General features: G+C 37.0%; 2 protein-coding genes and 1 pseudogene across 2 annotated transcripts; 1 reads left to right on the forward strand and 2 right to left on the reverse strand.

Annotated features, from left to right (window-relative positions):
• Positions 1–8: 8 nt before the first annotated feature.
• On the reverse strand, positions 9–4,210 carry LOC131783945 (tetratricopeptide repeat protein 28-like). The gene is made up of 7 exons (XM_066169548.1): positions 4,087–4,210; positions 3,570–3,731; positions 2,487–2,564; positions 2,095–2,162; positions 1,522–1,593; positions 114–1,255; positions 9–39 (listed from the first exon to the last, which is right to left on the reverse strand). Exons 1-7 carry the CDS (start codon positions 4,208–4,210, stop codon positions 9–11), a joined length of 1,677 nt encoding a protein of 558 aa, XP_066025645.1.
• A 2,850-nt stretch (positions 4,211–7,060) lies between these two features.
• Positions 7,061–15,269, forward strand: LOC131783943 (tyrosyl-DNA phosphodiesterase 1-like; annotated as a pseudogene).
• Positions 15,270–16,202: 933 nt separating this feature from the next.
• Positions 16,203–17,610, reverse strand: LOC131783946 (tetratricopeptide repeat protein 28-like). Its single transcript, XM_066170373.1, has 2 exons — positions 17,060–17,610; positions 16,203–16,610 (listed from the first exon to the last, which is right to left on the reverse strand). The coding sequence occupies exons 1-2, from the start codon at positions 17,608–17,610 to the stop codon at positions 16,544–16,546; spliced, it is 618 nt and encodes a 205-aa protein (XP_066026470.1). The 3' UTR covers positions 16,203–16,543.
• Between the last annotated feature and the right edge of the window lie 2 nt (positions 17,611–17,612).

Genomic DNA, 17,612 nt, shown 5'->3' on the forward strand with positions numbered 1-17,612 from the left:
TCGGTTTTCTAGCAATACTTAGACATTTGTTGGCGTTCTCTATGGCATGATTAAAATCACCCAAGTCGTGATAAGCTTGACCAAGCAGACCAAAGGCACATTCCTCGTCTGACCTGTCTTCTAGTTCTTTAACAATACTAAGATGTTGCCTGAGGCACTCTATGGCTCGATTGAAATCATCCAGCTTCTGATAAACAAAGCTAAGATTGTTATAGACCCTTCCCTCGTGTGCCTTATCTCCCAGTTCTCTAGTAATATTGAGATGTTGTTTGTGGTACTCTATGGCTTGATTGAAATCGCCCAGCTCCTCATAAACCGAGCCAAGATTGTGGTAGGCACGGTACTCATGTACCTTGTCTTTCAGTTCTTTAGCAATACTGAGATATTGTTTGTGGCACTTTATGGCTTGACTGAAATCACCAATCTTGTGATAAGCGCCACTAAGATTGTGGTAGATACATTGCTCGCCTGCCCTGTCTCCCAGTTGTTTAGCAAAATTAAGATGTTGCCTTATGTACTCTATGGCTCGATTGAAGTCACCCAACTTTTCATAAGTCGAGGCAAGATGGTCGTAGGCACATTCCTCGTTTGTTTTGTCTCCCAGTTCTCTAGCAATAATAAGACGTTGTTTGTAGTACTCTATGGCTCGATTGAAATCGCTCAGCTCCTCATAAGCCGAGGCAAGATTGTGGTAAGCACGGTTCTCGCCTGCTTTGTCTTTCAGTTCTTTAGCAATACTGAGATGTTGTTTGTGGCACTTTATGGCTTGACTGAAATCACCAATCTTGTGATAAGCGGAGCCAAGATTGTAGTAGGCTCGTCCCTCGTCTGCCCTGTCTCCCAGTTGTTTAGCAATATTAAGATGTTGCCTTAAGTACTCTGTGGCTCGATTGAAGTCACCCAGCTCTTCATAAGTCGAGGCAAGATGGTCGTAGGCACATCCCTCGTTTGTTTTGTCTCCCAGTTCTCTAGCAATACTAAGACGTTGTTTGTAGTACTCTATGGCTCGATTGAAATCGCTCAGCTCCTCATAAGCCGAGGCAAGATTGTGGTAAGCACGGTTCTCGCCTGCTTTGTCTTTCAGTTCTTTAGCAATACTGAGATGTTGTTTGTGGTACTTTATGGCTTGACTGAAATCACCAATCTTGTGATAAGCGGAGCCAAGATTGCCGTAGGTACGTCCCTCGTCTACGCTGTCTCCTAGTTCTTTTGCATTGTGGAGGTCTTGCTTTATGATCTCGATTGCTTTCTTCATCTTAGGTTTCAAAGACAAAAGCGAAGAAATTGCGTAATTGTTTCGGTTGTAATGTTTATTTCTCTCAAAATGTGGTAATAAATAAAAAGTCTCGTTGTAAAGGTTTAAGTCGACAAACAGAACTCTTGATCACCCCCTATTCTTTGGAACCTGTATTAAGGGGTGACCATTCCCGTGGGTGACCGCTTAATACAGGTTTGACTGTTGCATTATTAATCATCAGCAATGCACGACTGATTTTTTTCTCTTAGACATTTTCTTCTCACTGACATTGTCCTCAATGTCATCACCACTAACACCCCAACATCTAGTGCACTGATGTTACATTTAACATGATTCTAAGAAGGAGAATGCGAAAAAATTTACTAGACCATAGACTTACATTGCCGGACTTGAAACATTCGTAAAACGACCTGCCTCTCAGTCGCCGCAGGGTATCGTTTCTTTCAATCTTCACACATCCGCAGTTAAAGATGCAAATATAATGCCAAAAATAAGTATACTGCTATAGAACTGTGTTAGGAATCTGCAAATTCTTAATAACAGTCTTTTTACACAGTGGAAGCTCTACCGATCAGGAAATAAGGCTCTCAGATTTATTGTTTTCTACGTAATCAGTAAAAAAGAAAAACAAAACAACAATTAAAGTTCATTCTGTAAACTTGGAAAGCCTTTTTCATTTGAAAACTTGTTGAAGAAGCAAGATGCTTTCAATATTCCGATTGGCTTCCATATGGTGGGTATGTGCCATAATTCTTAACACTGACTATTTTAACCTAGATATTTGGCATACTAAGAGAGATCAAGTTCTTTGTATTTTAGATTTGTCAAAAGGATACTGCTAATCCTTGGACACTCCATCTGAGCGCTTCTTCAGGCTTATTCAGCTCAAGACAGGCGCTTGCTCCTATTAAAAATAACACAGCTAACATTATTAGATCGGATCTATGCGAACAAGGTTTCTATAAAACAATTTTCCTTTGCTGAGTTCGAACTCTCAACTTTAGGGAGGGGACTGGTAACGAGATCTCAACAGTCTTAGTTTTAAAATCTTCTCATTTCAATTGCTTGCGCTAAAATCAAAATTGCGAGGTACAGAGGAAAAGTATCTACAAAAAAACAGCGCCTTATGCCATTTTCACCAGTCATGTGAGACCCCACTCAATAAAGCACAGTCCAATCCGTAGGGTGTGGGGTAGTTTTCAGCTTAAAAGATAGGAGAAAAAAATACCTCTAATAATTGCCTTCAGGTATGTTGGTTGCAATCGATAGGCGGCTGTTGCATCTCTCAGTGACTCCTGATAGTTGCCTATAAAAGAAGTGTAATCTGATAGCAGAACGTCCTGTCGAACCTGTATTGAGCAGCACCGTAAGCGGTCACCCTGTGTTAGCGGTCGGTTGTCAAAGTCCTGTATTTGTTTGCTCTTACACACTGTAATTTTCATCTCTAATAATCAGTCTCGCTCACTTTTGAGTTAGCCCTAACGGCCTGTTTCTATTGTCTTCAGCTGTATTGAGCGGTCACTGAAAGTGGCACTACTCAAATAAAACAAAGGATAGTCTTTCAAGTAAAATTTAATCTGTATATCTTCCGAGATCACACATGGCAGAAAATGGCATTTTTTGATCATTTTTCTCATTACCCGCCATTCTTTAGAGGCTGTATGAAATGGTCACCCGCCATTCCCCGTGGGTGACCGCTTATTACAGGTTTGACTGTAGTTATAAAAAACTGAACATAAAGAAGAAAAAAGGGCGTAGGTCGGTAATCGTGTTAAATGGCTGACTCTCCGAGCGACAGAATATGTCAAACGCAGGAGGAATTATATTTGGGCGAAAGGAAATCAACTATTTTCTTGTTTTAATTTTGGCTAATAAGTGCTACTATATCAAATAACAAATACAGCGTAAAGTAGTATTTTGGAATACGGGTCGCACACTTTCCTTTCAGGTCCACACACAAAGATATGCTCTACTCTTCCAAAAATTGTTTTCCAAAACTCAAATGATCAGTTTATTTGAGTGAAAATTATGTTGCTTTCGGTATTATGAAGTCGATTTGGGTATCTGAGTCAGCAAGAAAAAGCGAAAAAATAATAGAAATGTTAAGCAGAGAAAAGATTATAAATATCAGCGGTGGTAAGGACAACGAAATCTGACTCAAGTTCCATGGGAGTATTACAAGATAAAAATGCCGTGAACAGATTCTAAACACAAACATGCTTACATGAGGTACCTCGCGAACTCAGCGAGGCCAACTGCCAAGTGGAGAAACGAAGTACGCCAAAAAGGTTAAAGCCCCACCAATTCTTACCTAATTTGAAATGTACTGTCGCCCTGTTGTTGTAAAGTTTGGCCTTCAATTCTTTGTTTCCGCATTTCACTTTAATTCCTTCCGTGTAAAAGTGAAAGGCGTTGAGAAAATCTCCTTTTAAGAAAACCTCGTTACCTTCATTCTTGTAAACTTCAACTATCGCTGAAACAAAACAATTTAAGCAACATTCATTAAATTGAAAACTACTATCCATTGTGGCGAAGATATTTGAAAACAAAAAAGGATAAAATAAGTTTATCTTCTTTATCTTCACAAACTTTTGAAAGGGCTCTGGTACATAAAGAGGTAGAACCTCCCGTAGAAAGAGATATTGCGAAAGAACAAATCTCGTCACTTGAGACTGTTTTCATTTTGAAGTGCCCGCATCACAGAAAGAAATTTTACCCGAAATAACTTCACAGAGAAGGAAAAAAAGCTAAAGACAACGAAGCAAGCAGAACGTTCCGAAATATGATTACGAAGCCTCTTCTTGAAAAGAAAGCCGCACTAAGCTCACCTGTCAAAGTGTCGTCATCACAGTCAAGAGTTACTATTTCTTCTTCTTCTTCTTCTTCTTCTTCTTCTTTTTCTTCAACGGGTGGTGTGACGTCATCCAAAGCTTTGCTTGAACCCTCCGCCATGATTGCTGGGAGTTTACATCTCACTGGTACCTGTACAAAAATAATATACACACCAACTTACGGTTTAAACACTGGAAAATCTGAGCTGAGTTTCTTTTGTACTAAATTTCTATTCTTTTGCAGCGAAAAAGCCAGGTGTTTTTTCTGTAGCTGTGGTGGAAATGTTCGCCTCTGACCACAGGAAGGCATAATCGTGCACAGAGGGACACCATGAAAATTCCTCATGAAACTATGTAACGATGTCTTTTGTAGTCGTTTTCTTCTTGTATAATATTCTCCTGATCGAAAATATATCCGGCTTGTCTTCTTCACAGCTTTCGTCTGGGTTCGTCACGCAACACCATATTTTCTTACTTGCATGACGAGCTCAAGCGCAGCTGTGAAGAAAACTTTTAACCAACCAACAGCCACATAAGGTCCACCAAACTACTAATCCCTGAGCGATTGATTTACTGAATCAGATCCGCCTCATCTGGTCTTTTACTGCTAGTTCACCGAGTGATGAGGTCTTATTTCTTGGCAAATTATTGTTTGTCCATTTAACAGCTATTCACGAAATAAAGGGGAAATCTGATGGACTGGCGCAGCTAAAGGCCACTTGAACACGATGTTTTTGATACGTTAAAACCTTCCCTTGTCCACATTTTCCCAAACGTTTGAGAACTTTAAACGGTAATCTGGGCTAAACATCAACTTGATTTCGTATTCCCTTTTCTTTGACCGCAGATTGAGCAGTTACATCTTTGCTTTTAACTGCCACCGCTTCCGTTACTCTCTCAAGATCCTTGTTTAGTCAATACAAAACACTAACTTTGACTGTCATATTAGTTTACGGTTTATAGTTCGTGATTTATCGACAAATATAAACACTCTTTAGGTGTAGAATTAACTCTAAATTCTTCATGCTACATTTGGCAACGCCTCGTGCATTATTTGAACGTTTCGCTTATTCTACATCTGTCATCACATAGTGGATTTTTCTTGTTACTTTTAAGTTAAACCACTCACATCAGTGTCTGATTGTTTAGAAAATAGCTGGAGAATGAATAATACTGTAATATTGACGGTGGGGCTACATTAATCCAGTTTTAAGTCGCCTTTATTTTTCAGGAAACGTGTTTATCAAAACATCGAAATAAGTTCTCTGGACGCATTCAAAGAATTCGCACAAAAGTTCTCGCAGTGATCAATCTGTCAGGGGTGAGCAAGGAAGAAAATTGTCAGTCTGAATGTGTAATTTTTTCTCCAAGCCGATTACATGAAGGTTACTCACAACGAGTTAAAAAAACAGAGATTTATATTTGTTTACATATGGTCTTCGATCGTTTGCCATATGATTCTGAGAAACTGAAATTTTCCTTCTCGAGATGTAACGTTTGATGACAGTAGCAAGCGCCCTCAATCTCACGAATGATAATTTCTAAAAGTGATATTTGTTATTTTGGAACTGCTCATCGGACTTGAAAAATTCAAGCTTCGACTGGGACTAAACACGTGCCTGCTTGGTATATATACTGATTACGTTAGGCGCAATTTCCAAGCGAGTTTCCACGCAGGTTTCAATTCTTTTTTTGGCTCACAATCGAGCTTAGAGCGGTAATAAGTTCTTCAAGCATCATCCTCAGATTGAATACGATTTTATTCATGTTTTTTTTGTAGACTAAAATTGAAAATGGCAACCGATTCCTTTCTTACATGGATGGTCGTTTCCATCAACAACAGTAATTGACGTGTCGATGAGTGTGGTACGATAAATTATCAGTACTTACTTTCAGGAGACGCTTGTTCAACAAAGATGACGCTTTCAAGTTTATTGGTTTTTTGTGATAGTTTAACCTGAAAACAGATAAAGTGGAAAACAAAAAATTAGTATAGGAACAATGATTTCTCAAAATGTTATCATGTTGCACGAATGAAGCTACCTCCACATTTCATTTATTTATTCCCTAATTTGTGAAAAAAGTTTAATTTTGTCAAAAACTGTTGATGACAAGTAAAACACACACAAACAAATTATTGCTAACTAACCTCAAGCCAAAAAGTAAACGCCAAAACCAAGATCAGCCGATGAAGTCAAATGTCGATATCAAGTAGATGTTTGTTTGCAAATAATCGTGACGAGGTATAAAACGTCTTTGAATATCAGAGATGTTATGTAAAGACTTTGACGGGAGACAAGTTTCATTTTCTAACTTTAATTTAACTCCTTTGATCAGTAGGAATGATTAAACTGGTGTCGTCTCCGAAGAGAAGTTTGTCGGAATTTAACGTTTCATCAAAATTTTATGCCAGTGAAAAACAAGACATATTTCAACTAGCTATTTTCGCTCGCGGACAGTTTCCTACCTCTAAACCTTAAAATCTCATTGGTAGTCTGAATAACGGTGTATCGAAACTGTAAAGAGAACTTACATGATGATCAGTCAGGACGTGGAAAATTTCACCTTTATGTCTGATTTTGAATGGCTCTTTTTATTTCAAAACTTTTGTCAACGATACAAGGTTAAAATGCTGTCATTTAATTTTTTAATTTACAATGTTTTGATTTTTTTTTCGTTTGAAAGATAACCATCGGTTATTTGTGAGCCAGTTACTGCTTTAGTTTTTAGAATGCAACTAGATTTATCAGCGCCACCGAAATCCAAGGTATGTGATCAATGGGAAAAAAAGAAGAAAAGAAAAAACATGAAAAACTACAACATATCAATGTTCATGTCAATTCGCGGCTCATTCACGGTAAGTGCTTGATCGATTAGTTACCATTTTACCAAGGAGGACAGTCAGGTAATCTGGGATCGAATGACATCAATGTGGTCAATCGAGTGTGCGCAGGCTCGCGTGAGAAGAAATTGAGACTGATTGAGACTGTGTTGTTAGTTATGATTCGGAGTAAATTGTTCACAGTATTTTTCAGGCTTTGATTTATAACGATCAAGATATTTGAAATGGAAAGGAAATAATACAATGAACATGGCTTCGGTCAAGGTAGCAGTAAGAGTGAAACCCCCTTAATAAAAGGTAAGCCAAAATGAAGCATTTGATTCGACCGTTCTAGCAGAACGCTGGTTAAAAATTCTCGGTGATCGATGTCTGGGGTTTAAATATCCGTTAAATGTATCCGTTGGGAAATAAGTATGTCGCTGTTGGCAATACTTGTTGAAAACTGCGACGAAATTTTTAGAAATGAAGACTTTGATCTAAATTTAATAGATTTCTTTGTTTTGCATATCGGTGTGCTAAACGCCAGAAAAAAATCCGGTGAGCTGGAATACACAATGTCGATGTAAAATCTGATTATACAATTAATGTTTTGTGGGGTTAAACATAAATCCAATGAAAAAGATAGTCACGTTGGTACAACTGAACTTGGTAAGAATCTTCTTTCAAATGACCAGCATTAATTAGATTATGTGACACAGTTCATAGACATGATTAAGTTAAAAGAAAAACGAGATCAAGAGAGTTTATTGTGAGATTGAGTATATCTTTGTACTGTACCTAGCAATAGAATTGAATTTTGTGATTGTAGTGTGAGAGTATATTTCCCCACACTTTTGAATAATAATGGATAATACACTTGTTTAAATAGAATAGTTGTTAGAATAGTTATTCATGGTCTACACTTTGAATCTGTGGAAACAAGCCAGGTAAATTATGGCTGATATAGAAAAAAATGTGCACAAATATACTCATAAACTTTCCAGTGTAAGTATTGAGGAGCAATCAACTTGTTATTTTTAAGTGCTGTTTTTATGATGATTTGGGTCTTTGTAAACTGGCAAGCTTTGGAAGTTTGAAATTTTAAGGGTAACTAAAATTTTCAAAAAGCTTGACATTTACTTCGTTCTCTGTTATTCCTTCAGATGTGTGAAGATTTGGGTACTGATGTGATACAGGCAGCATTTGAGGGTTACAATGCCTGTATTTTTGCTTCTGGTCAGACGGGAGCTAGTAAATCCTACAGTATGATGGGACAGGAGGTAACAAAACACAATTAACTATTACTTTACATCAAAGACCTGTGGGACCATTGTTAATTTTGGTGTCCATAATAGCACTCTTTCATTATGCATTCTGATTGTATAGGTGAGAGATGATCCAAGAAGGACTGTTGTTTGTGATTGTGATGGATGTTTTGACAACCTCAGCAAAAATCGTTGTCTGAGAAGCTCTGTTATTGTTTTTGGCTAAGGTTGTTGAAAATTTAGTCTCTAGTGTTGACAACAGTCCTTCTCAAGATTGCATGTACTTTCATGCAAATGATCTGAAGACTACATAATAAAATGTTACTTTCTGGTTTAAACCATTTCCTGTTCAAAGTAATAACAATAATCTGCCATTTTGGTAGATGATAAAGATGGGCCAGTTTTTTATTGCTTAGTGTGAATGTCTTTTTTTATGATATAGCAGTTCCATTAATTCATTGTTCACATGTACAAATGCTTCCAGTAGATTTTTTTAACTTTGTGCAATATGGGGGTCAAAATTCTGCCACAGGCAGAGTTGTTTCCATACAGTTCTTAGTAGTTTTTTGAAGAGATTCTTCTTATGTGAATTAAAAAAAATCACATTTTGACTTGCAAATGACAATACATGTAAGAAAATGATTTCATTTGTAAACCACAATTGAAGAAATAGCTGAAAAAGAAGCCTGAAAAATAAAGCTGACATGATTGGTACATCTGCTTCTGGGATACTACTCTGTTGATACTGTCAACAAAGATAATAAGCTACATATTAACTCTTATAAGTGACCAAGACATAATTTCTCCTTACAATATTGATACAATATCAAGCTGGCAAGTGAGGAGAATGAAGAAAATATAATTATGTACATTAATATGTTTGATATTCCATGGTTGATGGAGCAGGATCCTACAGATAAAAGGCCAAGATCAATTATGTTTTCACATTGAACTGTCAAATTGCTAAAAATCAAATTTTTTTTTTTCGGGTGATGAATTGTTATAGAACTAAATATTATCTAAAGCTTTTTGGCTGGGTCATGTAGAATGAAAATTTATCTGCCATCTTAAACTCTGCTTGGTTATGAAAGTTCATATGGGAATACTATAGAGGTCCACAGAGGTAATTTTTGAGGGGGAAGGGCTTTGGTGTTTTGATGTATATGTTCTTGTGTATGAACACTGTTTCTAACCTTTATTAATTGTGCATGGAAATCAAAGAGCGGTGAAGGCTCAACTTCATCCATATCCAAATGTTAAACTGTCTCCTGTAAGTTTGATGTTTGTGCAGTTACTGGTATCGAGATATGTCCAGAAGTGTATACAGTGACCAGAATGGTGCCAATTTGTCAAAATTGTCAAAACCATGAACATTCACTTGATTTGATGACATTTCATCAAATTTGCCATTTTTGTCACTGCATGCATTTCTGGACATAAGTGGAGGTGGGGTGGCCTCTCAAGGGAAATCATCCAATGGATAGCAGTGAGGCATTCAGATTGTGACACTTCCTTATCTAGCTTATAAATCTGCAGATAAATCCTCCTTCTAATCATATCAAAGATTATCAGTACTATTATCAGTTTTCTTTTTATCAGTCAGTTAGTCAGTCACTTAATTTAAAAGAAATCAGTCAAATTACTCAATGGTGAAGTATAGTTTTGATAAAATAATAATGGTTTGTCTTTTTTTGACAGGCCAGATTGAAAAAGCATTTGGAACACATCAACACATCATAGGTTAGTCTTGTGATGGTACATTCAAGAATGAAGATGTCGTTATTACTATGTACAAACAGAATTGCAAATTATGAGAAACTGATTTACCAGTAGCTACAAAACTTGAGTATCTTAAACAGTTCTGAGATACAACAAAAAGATGATAACATGCTGTACTTTCCTAAAATGAAGAAAATCATCGTTAAAATAACAATGACTGTTATTAGTGAGTGATCTTTATTCTTAATGATGAGTTAAGAGCTTCTCTCCTTACAATCACGATGGATTTATTTTTTCAGGCTTTTGAAAAGTTTAGTTATCATGATTTTTTTTTCAACAAAATGATGCTACTGTTGTACAAAGAGGGCTTAACCCTTTAACTCTCATGGGTGACCAACACAGAATTTCTCCTTACAATATCAATACAATATCAAGCAGACAAGTGATGAGAAACAAGAAAAACATTAATGATGGGATTATTAGTTGATCCAATACCAAATTCTCCAAACTAACATCACAAGAACTATATGGCAGACAGTAAGGAGAATTGTTAATGAGATCTTGGGAGTTAAAGGATTAAGAGTTGTGATCAGCACAGCAAATCTCAGTACCATGGACTGGGACCAGAAAACACAAGGGTACATGAAAGTTATATGTTGTTAATTCATATTATTAAAAAAGGTGCATTCCCCTTGAATATGACATCATATAACTAGCAGGGTTCTCAATAGAAGGCGGCAACCAGCAATTGATCACCCCTTACTTTGGGATTTACAGCTGCTTACTTTGTGTTTAAGTTGCTTTTCTTTTCTTTGTTTTGTTCTGCAAGTTTGCTTGAGTTGTTTCCGAATTTCTCTTCCATTTCTTGTACGACTGTGATCCAAACAAAACCGGGAAACTTGCTTAAGGTTCTGGACTCAATCGATGAATGCCAGTGAGTCCAGGCATTTACAGTGAAACATGGTAACGAGACCTCCTACTTTAGCAGTGGTCACCTCCTACTTAAAAATCTATTGAGAACCCTGAACTAGAACACTGTAAATGAAGAGCAGACTTGTTGAATATTTCCTTCTGGTTGGTAATCAGTATTTCTTCCTTTTGGTCTTTTTGTGTGTACTGTATCATATATTGGATTGAGAGAATTAATACCTTGAAAATAAATTAAAGTGGAACTGACTGCATTAATTTATAAATAAAAATGAACAAAAATCATGGTCGGTAAAATCCAAATTGAAAAGACAAGTTCCCATGCAGAAGATTCATGAGTGTAATGTTTGGTGCAATAACTGCATTCATTTGGTTCTTGAGGAAATTTTCCCCTTACAAGCAAATTTCCCTTCTTCCTGCACAACATGGCCTGCTGCATTCAATTGTTTCTTTTTCAGGGTTTGGATGAGTCCAGTGTTTCCTAAACTTTCCAAGTTATCTGGTGAAGAATCTACAAACTATTCACCAACTTATTTTATAGAGGATTTATTGGTAAGGAAATTGCCAAACTAAGGTTAATAATAGTTTGGCATGTGGATTTTATTTTTGATCATGGAGTATTTACATGTCAGATCAGGTCATGTGTGCATTTTTCTTTGTACAGAGACTGCATCTACAGTAAGTTTTTCACTCTGTTGTAGTCAGGTAGAGAGGGAATGTGGGGTGTGACCCCTTTTTTGTTTTAGCTCAGATCTGGAAGGGTCAATGGGAGAAAAACTCTTTAAGGTCAAGGAAGGGTAAAAAAATTCCATTTTTTGTCAGGGGAAAGTAAAATTTTCAGGACAAGTACAGGGATGGTTAACATGTATACAGCTGGTCAATTTCATACTGTTTTGTATTTGTTTGGTCTGTTAGAGTTTTAGACATATTTTTGGCAGGAAAAAGAAAGCAACAAATAGGGGGTTTTGCCTCGAGAGATCAAATCTCTTCTGAAAACTAAGCTAGATAGCTTTCCAAATTTTGAACACCTAACTGAAGAAGGAAGGCCAGTGGGGGGTGGGAAGGTCCTGATCCTGGTTCACATTTACTCTAAACAAATTTGAAAGGAATAACATCAAGTCTTCCCTTACCTTGCCTTCAGTAAAATTCATGTGTACAGTCACAGGCTAATTTTGAGCTTGATCTCTTTGCAACCCTCTACTGAAGAGATGCACTGTACAAGGAAAGTACCTTGAGGTTCTTTAAACTCAGTGGATCCCCAATGATGTGATGTCCAACAGCAAAGCTTCATCTTAATTAGTCTTAAACTGTTATAGGAATATTTGGCAGCATATGGGGGTAGTGCACTAGATGAATGGAAGAAACATATTCAGGAACATGATGTGTCATCTGCAAGGTATATTGTTCATTAAATATTTTTTCCTATTTGATCATTTGTTTTTCCATTCCATCAGGAAATTATTGAGTTGTCCTAGCCTCCTTATGATATTTTCTTCTGACATAATTTGTTGTTTTGATTTCTTTAGTTGTGGTTGCGCTCTGTTGGTATTAACATAGGGGAGACTTTTGATTAATTTTAGAGTTCGCCTAATAGCCTCTGTTCCTGGGAGACACTGGAGTCAATAAAACCAGATGGGGCCATCTTAAACTTTGTAAGGTGATCATGAATTATTGGTGTAAATTAAGAAGTCTAAAATTTGGAATATGTTTGAGTTGTTAGCAAATATCACCCTTTAGCAAAGTTAGGTGCCTGTCTAAAAGAGCATTTAAAGTTTCACCCAATGGAATTGAACAAATTTGTAATTAATCTAGTAACACCTTGAAAATAAGATAATTGTCTTCTTTGAAACTTAGGTTCTTCACCAGCATGGACCTAGCTCTGATGACATCAGCTCCAAGTGACCTGTGATTGGTCAGTTTTCCAGCATAGGTTCCCTTGGGAACAACAAGGACTGTTGGCTATCTTCTGAATGATTACAAAGCTTGTCCACATGTTATTGTAACATGATGTCCAGTCCCCCTCTGCATCTGGTTAGTATGTTTCTCAATCTCCATTATGGTTGGAAACTGAACACTGATTTAATTTGCAAGTTTTTGTTCTGGATTAGAATATAATGGAAATTTTTTTCTTCTTGATTCATCATGTTTTATTTGCAGGTTTTTCCAACAGTAGACAATGTGCGGCACAGTTTGGAAGGTTACCCAGGTATAAGATATAACTTAAATAGAGTGTGTCTATTGAGGCAGAGTGGCTAAGTGGTTAGAGTGCTGGACTTGTAAACTGATGGCCTGGGTTCAATCCCTGCAACTTCAATTGGTACACACTGGATTTGTTATTATCATTATTATTATTGGTAGTTTAATTATTAATATTTTTTTATTATCACTAGTATCTTGATAAGTAAATTTTAAAGTAAAGCAGAAGCATCAAAAGTTTCCACAGTGTTTGGGTTATGTACTTCAATATAATATATAAATATATTTTTTATTTTTAATTTTTTTATTTTTATTTTTTTCTTCTAAACATTTCACAGCATACTCTTAAAGGTTCAAGTTTCATTTGTAAGTATAATTGTGTGATCTCTGATGGTCTTCTTTCTCTGTAGCTGGTGGCTCAATACCATACAGCTCCAAGACAGCTTTGAAACAGCCTTATCTTTCAAGTTTCTTTTGGTAAGTCACCCTTAATTTGTTTTCTTTGGATTAGATTGGTTTTCATAGACCTCAGCTTCATCCCAATTCGCATGACATGAAATCCATGAGTGCGGCATTGCAATTTAACCCTCCACCACCCACATCCTTCCTGAATTTGATAAAAATCAGCAGAACTTATGGAGTCTTTTATCTGGTGGGTGGCATCAGCATCCACTGCTGTGTAGGGATATGAACTTGTCTTGTCAGGGAACCCAGGCAGGGAATGTTCCTGATCCTTTCAATTTGGAGTCAAGCACATTCATCACTTGTCTCAGTATGCTTCACAAAATGGCAATTTTTCTCAATTTTCTTTTTGAATTGGACCATACTTAGGTGTAGGGTTAGATAAAAGCCTTAGATCTATTTAAAAGTTACATCCAAGAAATTTTTACTCTATTTTGTTAGCATAGCTCTTCTCACATTCTTGAACAATATGATGGATTTTTGCCTTTTTTGCTTTTGGTTTTTTCAGCTCTTGGAAGTCTCATTCCTGTGGTAGAAGTTGCACCTCTCCTCACATTAAAACATACACCAGGGTATCCCCAGATTGGAGCCACATGAGCTGGTTTCTTGTGACAAGGTGATAAAAACTGAGTCCTCTCTGCAATTTATCTTTATTAAGTTATGCTGCTCTAGAAATTTTAGAAGTTGGAACTTCCATGCTTCATTATGTTTGGGGCTGTTTAAAGTTTGTTCGAAAAATCATTTCAGTATAACAGTCAGAATCTTTTCAGGTTTGTCACTGTTGTCTTGGGTATGACTGATATAATTAAAAGAGTCTGAATATTGTCTGCTTTCCTTTGGAATCCCCCTGGGTATACCTGTGTGGTGTTTGTAGTCTTTCTAATTTGGCTAGAATGAGCAGAAGCTTTGGATTTCCCCTGTCTGTCTTTGGGCTATATCTGATTGGCCAAATCAAAATATCAAGCCAATTATTTTGAAAAGACAATGTTTTTAAAATGAAAGGTTGTTGGAGTCTTAAAAAATGGTCAGAGGATTTTTCTTGTGTCACAATAAAATTTACCTGATCCCCAACAAGGCTCTGTAATATTCTTATGATCCCCCTCCACCCTTTAACTCCCATGAGTGACCAAAACAGAATTTCTCCTTACAATATCAATACAATATCAAGCAGACAAGTGGTGAGAATAAAGAAATATATCAATTTGGGGATAATTAGTTGATTCAATACTAAATTCTCTGAACTAACATTATAAGAACTGTATGGTTGACTGTAAGGAGAATTACAAATTTGATCTGGGTGTTAAAGGGTTAATTGGCAGTCAGTTTTTTTATGGTCAAGCCTTTATACTCTGTTGATGACGGCAGATCTCCTCTCCTTTCCCCCTGAAAACCAGGTGACCCCTGGGCACATGTATAGAGTCAGGTACTTAAAATCAGTGGTTCATCTATGAAAGTCTCATGTTTCATGTCATCTTTGTGTTTTGTCAAAACAGAATCTCCTTGGATGTGGGATGTCAAATGAAACACACCTGATTGTCATGATAGAATATGGTCACCATCATAATAACTGCAGTCAGGGAATCACTGGGTTAAAATGGACACAGAGGATGTCAGGGGGAGGGTAAAGGCAAAGGCCATATATACCTCTAAAATAAATGAAACTCAGATTTTGTTGACACTCACTTTGAAGAAAATGTTGATTTTTTAAATACTCATGTCTTAAAAATCATGTTTTGATCAGAATTTCAGGCTTGAGTCATGCAAACCAAAATAAAAATAATCCTCACAGAGCCTGTTTCAGGTGTTCAGTTAACATCTTTGACTCCTAAGAGTGACCAGCATCCAGTTTCTCCTCACAATACCACCCCTGAATCAAAAAGTTAGGTCACTAGAATAAAAGGAAATGATCACCAAAGTTAAGAAGCTCACTTGATTCTTAGACAAATCCTCCTTATTGCTACCTGAGGAAATGTATGGAGATCAGTATGGAGAATATACATACTGATGTTAGGGTGGAAAGGGTTAAATATCGAAGACAAAGAGTAATTATACTACAACAGTGACAGCCTCGTGCTCAGCAAGTCTCTGAAAGATCAATTATTGCAGACAAATTTATCATGTGATTGTTATTATCATCTATTTATTAATATATAATGCTTTTTAAATATAAGTGATAAAAAAAGTACTTCATCTCAATCTGCCAGGCTTAAGATATGAGTAGAAAACAAATAAGTTTACCATTATGCTAGTTTTTCTTATTGACTCGGACTGTTTCATTTTGACCAAAACTTTATTTGCCTTTTTTATGGCAATCACTTGAAACTACACATCTCCTTGCCTAGATAACCTAAATCTTTTCAAAGGGGAAACTGATAACTGTAGAATATGTGTATTCGCAAAACTTTGTTGTAAAAAATGTTGCTGTGTAAACAATCATCATAATTTCCCACGTGGGAAAGAATCAGAAGGAAAAGGTTAAAAATTTTTAAAAAAGTCTGCAAACTTGCAGAAACTCTTGCTTTCATTTCAGCTTATTATCGATGATACCTAGTTTTGTTTTTGCCTTACTCGGTAATTTTCTTAGATTGAAACTTTTAAATATGTAAATTTGTTTAATACCTAAGGTTAAAGTAGAGAAATACTCAGGAAACTCGCTAAGAAGTGAACCACAATCTTCGCGGGTCACGGGTATCTTGTGCGGGCCGAGGTAATCGCGGATCGCGAGTTTGTAACATGGGTCTATTTCCATTAGAAAAATTAAAAAGTATTAAATTATATTGATCAAAACTCATAGAGATTTTCTTATTAAAAATATGCCTTATTCTCTGCTTAAACAAAAGCGAAGCACTCGAAGCTGAAGACTGAATTTGCAACTGGAAAAATCAGGGCTTTGTTTCAATTAACTAAGCGATCCTATTTTCAATTCAATTAGACTTAAAGGAATTGACCCAGTTAAGTTACCCACGAGTAAAGTTCACAGATTATTAAGCCTTCTCACAATGTCCTCGTTGCGAGAACTTACTCCACTGGTTTTCATCGGTGGCTTGGACGTTAAAGGTTCATTTTATGGCGCCTGTTCCAGTTTTTCTTGATCCTTAACTTCCGCCAGTGATACTTGTTCTTCTTGTGATCTGAAATTAAAAGGAGATTACTGTCATTGAGCTGAAAAAATCACTTGGAACCAAGTGTGAAGTTAATGCTAGCTCCCTCGTTTGTCTTTAAGCTTTTTTTCTTATACGCTGAGAATGCACGAGCAGAGCACATCTGATAACTCGATTAACGAAATTTAATTTACTTTTAAATGCGTGCTCCTTCTCAGTAGAGTAGAGAGGACGACGTCGCCAATAAAACACCGCCCCATTAATCTGTTGTTTTCATCGTTTCTTTTTTTTCGTTCTTTTATGTGTGTACTGTAATGTTTTACGTCAACGGTGTCTTCTACACCAACTTATTAGAGCCAAAATGTCTCGTGACCACCATTCTTTGAAAGGGTTATAGTCGCCCTTCTTGCTCAGTTTAGTAGAAGTATTTCACATGAAGGTGGAAATTATTGAAGTCCTATTTATAAATTGCTACTCACGATTCATTGTTGATTTCTTTAAAATCGATTGTGACGTCATCACCAATGAGTACAAACGGAGCCCAATGCCGCGGGGCATTAAAGTCTTCTGATTGTCGCAGACATTTCATCGCCCGGTTGAGTGACACGCTGGCGCTGTTTCCATCCTTCAGATGTTGGTAAAAGCTTCTCATAAACTCCATGGTAGCCTCGTCATCAATTGACCAGAGTGCGACCAGAACCGAACGAGCACCAGCACCAAGGAAAGCCCGTGCAATGCCGACCACACCCTCACTTGACACCTCGCCTTGGGCACTGTGACAACAACTTAACACAACAAGCTTTGCGCGTAACTTCGCTGCTTGCACATCGGAAATTGTTAGCCTGAAATCTTGTTCTTCTGGTCGGACGTATTTTCGTTCTGGATTTGGAGCCAATGCAATTTCCCCAGTCTCGATTTTTCCGTGCGCAGCAATGTGCACCAAAGCAACCGAACCGATTCTCTTTAGCACCTCAGCCTTGGTTGCAACTTTTCCTGTGAGTGGGTGGATACCAAGCATATTTCCGATCATCT

The sequence above is a fragment of the Pocillopora verrucosa genome, chromosome 7 (genome assembly GCF_036669915.1).
Source record: "Pocillopora verrucosa isolate sample1 chromosome 7, ASM3666991v2, whole genome shotgun sequence".
Taxonomy (NCBI): Eukaryota; Metazoa; Cnidaria; class Anthozoa; order Scleractinia; family Pocilloporidae; genus Pocillopora; species Pocillopora verrucosa.